The 9,288-nt window shown below is 39.4% G+C and overlaps 1 protein-coding gene across 1 annotated transcript in view; it reads left to right on the top strand.

Moving 5' to 3' along the window:
• The first annotated feature begins 135 nt into the window (after positions 1-135).
• Positions 136-9,288, top strand: part of NUP210L (nucleoporin 210 like) — a 100,998-nt gene continuing 91,845 nt past the window's right edge. Inside the window, 2 exon segments of the mRNA XM_036015395.1 lie at positions 136-1,216; positions 2,746-2,882. Coding sequence (XP_035871288.1) covers positions 1,017-1,216; positions 2,746-2,882 — 337 coding nt within the window. The 5' untranslated portion in view covers positions 136-1,016.

The raw sequence follows: 9,288 nt of genomic DNA, 5'->3' as shown, positions 1-9,288 counted from the left end.
CCCTCAGACCTACTCGACTTTTATTTAACTAATCCAAGTGTACTTCTTCCACAGGAACTGAGGTTTTGGTTAAAAATCAGAACTTTGTGGGTGGCAGCAACAGGACTTCAGAGTGTATGCTTTGGTAGCAGATCAAAACTGGGTTCCAAACTCAAGATTCCCAGTTGTATGTCCTGATGTAAATCCTTGAGTTTCATCATTTAAAATAAAGATAATGTGTATTGTGTAAATGTGAAGATTTGAAATAATCAAGTGCAAGATCTTTTGTAGGTTACTTAATCTAACTGCATCTTCAGGGTGAGCAATACATTTTCCTTTACAACTCTTATTAATTCTTATAAACCGTGGAATTACTAGGCTCTGTGCTGCTTAAACAAGTTTAATATATGACACTGATCACATACTCCTATATATGTGTGGTTTTAGTAAATTGCCCTAAGACAGCCTTTGAGCTGATATTCTGATGGATACTTGGAGGAAACAAGTTGATTTGACAAGAAGTACTCTCAGTATTTGCATAGAAACATGCTGTGTGAGTGGATAACTTTGAAAGTTGCTTTTGAGACACCAGTGCCTGGCGTTTCCTGCATCCTGGCGGTGAGCTGGACGTGAATCTGACATCCTAAAAATGACATAGTTTCCTTGACAATGGTCAGCTACGCATTTGTACTAAAGGCTGGAAAGTTTTTCCATTAATAGGCACAGACCAATGCTGAATAGAAATTACTGCCCAAAAGAAAAAAGGTGGGTGGGGCTAGGTGCCAAATAATAAGGTAGGCAACAGAAGTTAAAGTGGGAGAAAAGATTTTTTAGATATGCCATCCAGTATTTAAGTGGGCATCCTAGATTGTGCCTAACGTTTCAGTAAGATCGACTTGCTGGAACGTTTACTAAAGGGACTCCCACAATTCCCAGCCAGAAGGAGGCCCCACCCCCTGTTGACGTTTCACCTGAGGATTGGCTGGTGGAGCAGGGCGCGGCTGCAGTCGAGCGGGAACCTGAACGCAGCAGTCGCCATGACTAGCTCTGGGTCACCAGCATCCCGAGACTTAGGACTGTTTTTCTGCTTGCCTCTACACCGCCTCCTGTTGCTGCTTCTGATTTTGCTTGTCACCCTGGCCCACAAGCTTAACGTGCCACAGGTGTTGCTACCCTTCAGCCAGCAGCCAGGCCGCGTGCCCTTTCTGCTGGAGGCACAGCGGGGCTGCTACACTTGGTGAGGGGCGGGGATCCCAAGGGTATGCATCCCACACCATCTAGTAAGATGGGAGGTTCACCCAATGGAAGACCCCACAGGAATGTTGTGTGCTCATTTGGTGACTTTTCTGTAGGGAGGAGGGTGGAGTGTTGTTGGGTTGGAGTGGCTGATTTCCGCATGTGGCCTAATCTCGTGTGCGAGATCTTCAGGTCATGTGTGGGGCCTTATATGAGGAATGTCCAGGATGTGACACTGGCTTGTTCTCTGCGTGCGTGTGCGAGTGTGTGTGTGTGTGTGTTGGGGGTGTGCTGAGAGAGGTGCTCACTGTAGGAGCAGCTATCAGAGCAGAGCCCAGGGAAGCCCTCTGTGGGTAGCCTCCATACCTGAGGCTACCCAATATGGGGGACTTGCAAAGTAAATAACGAGTGAGGAGTTCCCAAGGCCAGAAGAAATTTATTTAGGAGCAGAGAAGCTTGGGTTATGAGGGTCCCCACTAACTAAGTAAGGTGGGGTTTTCAGTGTGAAGGCATCTCAAAACAACAATGTATCGTGTCCTTAACTAGGCACTTTGGGTGTATTAACTCATTTGGTTTTCAGTCAAGTAAGTACGTACTATCACTCCCATTCTACAGATAAGGGAACTGAAGCCCAGAGACCATGAAGTATAAATTCCTTGTAATATGAAAAGATTTATTTTGGGTGAAGACGAGATCTGTTAGATTTGTTTCCCCCTTAAATGAGAGTACCCTCTTGAACTGTGAGGACAAGAGGTACTCAACTTGGGGGCTGACTTCCTGACTGAGGGTGGAAAGACATGATTTTCTTGTGTGGGAGGACCCAACCATAGGTTGTGTGGTTACCTAAGGTGTGAGGGAGTCTGACTGAAGTGGGTTCCAAGGTATCAGAGGGTTCATCTTTTTAAAAGAGTAAATTTCCCTTTATCAACTCCTAAGAGAAGCACTAAGTTTTGTTCAGAGTGTAAGAAGTTCATCTCCCATTTTTTAAAGGAAGTATAGGGGAAGTATAATTGTAAGATGACCCAGTGTGATGTATTTCTTCATTGAGAAGATGATGCAAGGAATCTTTCCAGAATTGAAAGGCGTTCCATCCAGCTAAAAATATTAATGATATTTTGAGGTGGACTCATACCTCATAATTTTGGCAACTTTTCCATCTTAGATATCAGCAGCCCAGTTTCTAGGATTTAAGGAAGCTCATTTCCTCAGAGTATATGAAAGCTACTTCTCTCAGTACTGGAAACACAACATCAATCCTATTTTTACATGACAAGGGAAGAATGTTGTGATCTAATTTTAAATATTGAGGAAGAAATGCATCTTTGCCCATGGGGTCACTGGGAAGACGTTCTGATCAGTCTCTCCCACTTAACTCTTGTTTCCTAAGTAATGTTTCTGTTTTGAAGAGTGTCATCTAAATACACATGGTAGTATGTAATATGGACAAACTAAAGGAATCTGTGTTCCATCAAAAGTAAAGTTTAACCCACTTATTCTTATTTCATACTCTTAAGCATTTTATTCTGACAGGCATTCCACCCATCATGATGCAGTAAGTGTTGAGCCTTTATATGAAAACAGTACCTTGTGTTCCCAGAAAGCCGTACTCACTGCTGAATCTGCCCAACCTATACGCCTAAGCAGTATTATTCTTGCTCGAGAGATAGGTATGTTGAGAGAAACACACTAAGTAACAGTGAAATAATTGTGGCATCCTATTCTGTGATCTTTCCTTTTCCTCCCTCCCTCCCTTCCTTCTTTTTATTAATTCAGCATCTGGCATGGGGCCTGATACAAAGTGGAAACTCTAGTTGTTTGAATTGATGAAGAGAGAAAGGAATTGATTAGCAGAATTAGCTTAGGTGTTAAGGTCTGAAATTGGTTTTGAATGAGGCAAGAGGCAGTAGTGTAAAGACTAGTACTTCCCAAAATGTGTTATTTGAACCAATATCATTAACATCACCCGGGAGCTCATTAGAAATGCAAATGCTTAGGTCCCCTGTCAGTTCTGCTCCATTGGAATCTCTGGTGTGGCCCCAAAACAAGCTTTCTGTGAGATCCTCATGCATACTAAAATTTGGGAAGTACTGCATTAGACCAGAGCAGCTCACGAAATGCTATTTATATCCCGAATCAGAGCAGGGCTCTTTGTGTCCCTGAGTTTGGCACTTCATTGCCATATTGATAGGCCAGAAATATCTGCATGCCTTTTAAATATTTTGATAAATGTCTATGCTATATTATTAAAGAGAAGTTCAGGATGTTTGTTATATTTCATATAATTGAAGATGCCATCTATTATAAAGCTATTTAAAAAAATATTTTACTTATTTTTAGAGAGAGGGAAAGAGAGGGAGAGAAACATCAATGTGTGGTTGCCTCTCCCTTGCCCCCAACCTGGGACCTGGCCTACAACCCAGGCATGTGCCCCGACTGGGAATTGGACTAGCAACCCTTTGTTTCATAAGCCAGCACCCAATCCACTGAGCCACACCAGCCAGGGCTATAAAGCAATTTTTAATGTACTCTAAGAGAGAAAAATATTAACAAACTATGCTTTTCTTCATCTAGAATTTATACTTTATACCTACTGAAGAACTCTTTGATTTAATTAAATAGCTTCTTTTCTTCATTTCATTTTATTTTTTCTTAGAGGGAAAGGGAGGGAGAAAGAGAAACATTGATTGGTTGCCTCTCACACTTGACCTAACTGGGGAGAGAACTGGCAACCCAGGCCTGTTCCCTGACTGGGAATCCAACCAGTGACCTTTCGCATTGTGGGACTATGCCCAACCAACTGAACCACACTGGTCAGGGCTAGCTGGTTATTTTTATTATATATCACTCTCATGCCTAATAAAAAGGAAAGTATAAATAAAATGAACTGGTTAAGATACTCCTAAAGCCACCTTAACATTTCTGCCTCATCTGAATCACTTTTTGACTGGGAATCAACATCTGTGTTTATTCCCACAACTTCTTCCTCTGTGCCACCAAGACTTTTCATGATGTGACATTTCTTAAAAGAATCAATTAAAAACAAAATCACCTAAAAGCTCTAAGTTCTGAGCCCTTAAATTGGCTTTGCAATTACAGAGAGCTGATGACTTTTTGTCTTCAGCGTTGGGAAGGCTCCTAGTACATGAGTCACCTCCTTTCCTTACCATTTGGTTTCTAGGGGATAAAAAAGCATCCACTATTGTCCCCCAGATTTTCTCCCCACTGGTAATTCCCATTCTACAAGTTTTGGCGCTGGCCCTTTTAATGTTCAGTCACAGCTATGTCATGACTACTGCCTGGCTGATGAAAATTGTAAGATGTCATCAGTTGTAAGATAAAATTCCAATTTCAGAGATAGTAAAATGTCAAAAAGTAAGTCACTCATGGCTTAGAATCAATGACATATTACATGATATTCCCCAGGATGAGACTCTTTGAGGATCATATCATGCAGAGCATCTGCAATGGATAGAGGAGAATACCAAGGTCAGAAGAGGAGCATTGCTTTGGTCACATGTACTATTTTTAATGCAGTTACTCTTGACTACATGAATTTCTAATAGCAAACAATTCATTCACAATTGCTAGGAAGAATGTCCAATTGGGCTCTTAGCCTAATTTTATCTGACTTGTAAATATTCCAAAGTTAAGTATCTTTTAAATCAACTTTCACAAAATTAATATTTTGCTTTTAATACACTTGTGTACATAGATGATGGAGCCTCCCAATGATCAATGCCAGTGTCAGTGTCCTACCAGGTGCACCTTCACCTGAGTGGGAACTGGCACACGGAAAGGGGAGGGGTTGGGGTGGAGAGGGAGGGAACATTTTGAAAGGGAAGTACATGCCTGAAAGAAGTCCATTCATGTGGCAAATATTTATTGAATTGCCTATTAATTATAAGGCATCTGTAAAGGTAAAAAGATTGAAGCACTATATTGGTATTTAGGTGCTTAGAGTTTTCTTTACCTTTTTGGTAATATTGTAGTAAAGAAAATTAGTGCCTATGACAGATGATGGATAGAGTTGAGAGACTTGATGTGGGCATACTCAGTTTGCTAAGAGATGGATCTTTTCATTTTGGGGGGTTTGTTTTGATTAGGCATTACCTTCATGCAGTAAAACCTTCAAAGAATATAAAAGGTTACATAGTGAAAAGTCAGTTTTTCTCTAATTTAATTTCTCTAAGAGGCAACCATTTTTCTGTATTCTTCCAGACATAGTCTATAAATATATTAATATGCCTTTTGTAGTAGGAAATCTAGACTTTTGACCTTAGATTCAGGATAGTAGAGGAATTTGGAGATAACTTTAGGAGAAAAAGCTCTCACATCTAGGGCGAAAAAAGAGTTTGGACAACTGCAGGATTTCATTGAGCTGAAATGGGGTGATCAGTACTTTTTGCACTGTGCTCAGCATGTGGTTGTTTAATATAATAGGTACTTATTGATTGGTTGTTTGCTGCATTGGGTTCTAATATTATCAAGAGGAGTTGACTGGAAGCTAGGATAAATGAGAATCAGGACAGCATGGAATATTTGTCATTTCTGCTCCCTCTTTTTTTGCCTCTGGCTCTGAATTTTTTTGGTTCTCATCCCGAGTTCATTATCTTTTCTTTTCTCCTTCCTTATTTATCTTCCTGGATTAACTCTTCTCTCTATCTCATTCCTTTTTCTTTCTTTATCACCTCACTTCTGTATGGACCTGAAGTAATATGGACATGTAAATAAGAATATTCATTATATTATTTAATAAATGTTTCTTTTAAAGTAGTTAAATCAGATGTTTCATATTTCTCCTAATCACTCTCCATTTACTTGTAATTATCCAAGATAATTTTTTTCTTTTCTTTTTTAAATATTTTATTTATTTACTTTCAGAAAGAGGGGAAGTGAGGGAGAGAGAAAGGGAGAGAAATATCAATGTGTGGTTGCTCCACATTTGGGGAAATGGGGACCGGGCCCTCAACCCAGGCATGTGCCCTGACTGGGAATTGAACTGGCGACCCTTTGGTTCACAGGCCAGCACTCAGTCCACTGAACCACACCAGCCAGGGCATGCAAGGTAATTTTTTTCTTTATCATCAGTGGCCCTGTATTGAAAAGCTTTCTGCTATTGAAGTAGTCAGGTAAACAGGCATTGTTGCACAAAGCTTTTTGTATTTTATGTGAGGTCATAGCTGCTTCCAGTCTGTCACTTCCCTACATATTTCTCCACAGAAGAAAGGAATTTAATTCCCCATTTAATTAGTGCTAGATTCTCCAGTGCCTAGTTATATTACCTAAGCTCACCCTTTCTTCCTTTGTCATCCTTGGAATACTTCCTTAATGGTATATTCTACCAGCAGATCCTGTGAGATTTCTTCTCTTGGTTCTTGTCCATATGGCATATATTTTGATCTTCAATTATTTTAACTTCAGGTTCTGTTCTTCAGGTGAATATTAATTAAGTAGAATGTCAATTTAAAATATTAAACATTTTATTTTAAAATCATTCTAGACTTACAGACGAGACACAGATAGTACAAGAGTTCCCATATACCCTTTGCCCAGTTTCCCCTAATGATCCACTGATGTCCCTTCTCCCACTCTAGGAGTTGATCCAAGGCACCACGTTACTGAAGTAAGTTGTCACGCTTCCCTTGTCCCCTTTGATCTGTGACAGTTTCCCAGTCTTTCTTTGTCTTCATGACCTTAACATTTAATGTCTCTCAGTTTGTCTGGTACCTTCTCATGATTAGACTGGGTTATAGATTTTTAGGAAGAAAACCACAGCAGCGAAGAGCCCTTCTCATTGCATTATATCAGGGGGTACATGATATTGATAGTGATCACTTGCTTAACGTTGTGTCTCTCAGGTTTCTCCACTGTAAAATTACCATTTTTCTCTTTCCATATGCTATTCATTAAAAAAAAAAATTCTCCAAGGGCCCTGACTAGTGTGGCTCAGTGGGTTGGGCTTCATCCTGCAAAACTTCGAGGGAAAGGTCACTGATTCCCAGTCAGGGCACATGCCTGGGCTGCAGGCCATGTCCTCAGTTGCGGCTTGCAAGAGGCAAACAATCAATGTCTCTCACACATTGATGTTTCTCCTTCCCTTCCTCTCTCTCTAAAAATAAATAAATAAAAATTTTTTTTTTAATAACCACGAAGTTCAGCCTACATTCAAAGGAAGTGAAATTAAGCTTCAGCTCCTGGAGTGAGAAATGTCAAAGGTTTTGTGGATATATATTAAAACTACCACAGGAGTTAAAAAATACATATTTGGGAGAGACACTTTGATATATCCTGGGTCTTTTTAAAGTTTCACCCACCAAGTTTAGCATTTATCCATGCATCTTGTCTGTAGCAATTATTACTATGGTGTTTAAAGGTGATTTTCCATTTCCCTCATTCTTACTATACTTATTAATGACATTCTTCTGTAAGAAAGATGACTTTCAAATAACTTCTCAATTATTCATCCATTTATTATACAAGTATGGACTTGTGGGTATTTGTTTTATTTTATTTTTTTAAAGATTTTATTTATTTACTTTTTTAGAGGGGGGGAAGTGAGGGAGAAAGCCAGGGAGAGAATCATCAATGTATGAGAGATACATGGTTGCCTCTCACACACCCCTAACTGTGGACCTGGCTGGCAACCTAGGCAATATGCCCTGACTGGGAATCTAACCATGAGCTGTTGGTTCACAGGATGGTGCTTAATTCACTGAGCCACAACAGCCAGGGCTTATTTTTTGTTTATAATTCCATATCATCATAATATATTTTGTTATTCCAGTTTTCCTAGTTTTGGCTTTTGGGAGCTCTTTCAGGTTGGCCCCTGTGTCCTTTGGGTTTGCCCCTGTCTTAATTAATTAATTAACTGGTTGATTGATTCATTCATTCATTCATTCATTCATTCATTCACTTTAGTACTTGCTTACTTTTTAGCATTACAAAATGAGCCAGGCCCATCTTTGTTTTCCTTGCCCTTCCTTTTCCTCAAGGAATCTTCATTCTTTTTGTTAGAGAATTATATTTAGAAGCCAAAATCTGGTTGGTAGTGTGCTTGTTGCTACTGGAGTGTCACTGCTTCTAGGCCCTCAGCAGACAGTGCTAGGAAACACATGTCTGTTTACTAACCCATGTATATACACAAATTTATACTTCTGTGTCTATCTACATATATATTAAAATAAACATGAGCTCATACAGATTTCTTTGGTTCCAATCCTTCACCACAGGGTAGCTTCTTTCTCCAACATTGAGAAACCAGACACTCATTTCCTACACTGTATTTGTTGAACCCTAGTATAAATGTAAAGTAGTTTCAGGATAATTAATTCAATTTTTATATTTCTTGCGAAAGAAAGTATAGCTTTTACTGAAATAACATTCTGATGCTGTTTATCCTTTTTTGAGGGGGTATTTACCCGTATGACAGCTGGGGATAGAGTTTACCCCTGATGTCCATTAGTAATTTGGGGTATTGCAATGGTAGTTATTTTGCTTTTTGTTTCTTAAAGATGAAACTAAACCTAAAAATGTATAGTTAAAACAGCAGGAAGGGGTGGCTATGTAGACGGTTCTCTGATACATGGTAAGTGTAATAGGAGGGAGTATTGTTAAAAGATATTTTATAACAACCCTAGCTACTTAGTCAGTTGGTTGGAGCGTCATCCGAATGTGCTAAAGTTGTGGGTTCAATTCCTGGTCAGGGCAAATACAAAAATCAACCAATGAATGCATAAATAAGTGAAAACCAAATTGATATTTCTCTTTTTCTCTCTTTCTCTTTCTCTCTCTCTCTCTCTCCCTCCTTCCCTCTCTGCCTTCCCTCCCTGCCTCTCTCATATCAATAAATGAGAAAATTTAAAACAAGATAGAACAAAATTTTTATTTTGCCCTTCTTTCATTCTGTACTGTTTGAAATATGGCTAGATTGACTCAAACTCTTGTTTCATCTAATGCATGGTTCCCAGGCTTTTTAATCTCATGGTCCAGAGGAGGAAAAATTGAAAACGTAGGAATTTTTTTTGGCAGGACTAACATGGTTGTTAACATTTTCCTAAACACATTTTTTAAATC

This window comes from Phyllostomus discolor, chromosome 14, assembly GCF_004126475.2.
Source record: "Phyllostomus discolor isolate MPI-MPIP mPhyDis1 chromosome 14, mPhyDis1.pri.v3, whole genome shotgun sequence".
Classification (NCBI taxonomy): Eukaryota; Metazoa; Chordata; class Mammalia; order Chiroptera; family Phyllostomidae; genus Phyllostomus; species Phyllostomus discolor.
The sequence above is the reverse complement of the archived record's forward strand: the minus strand, read 5'-3'. Positions and strand labels throughout refer to the sequence as shown.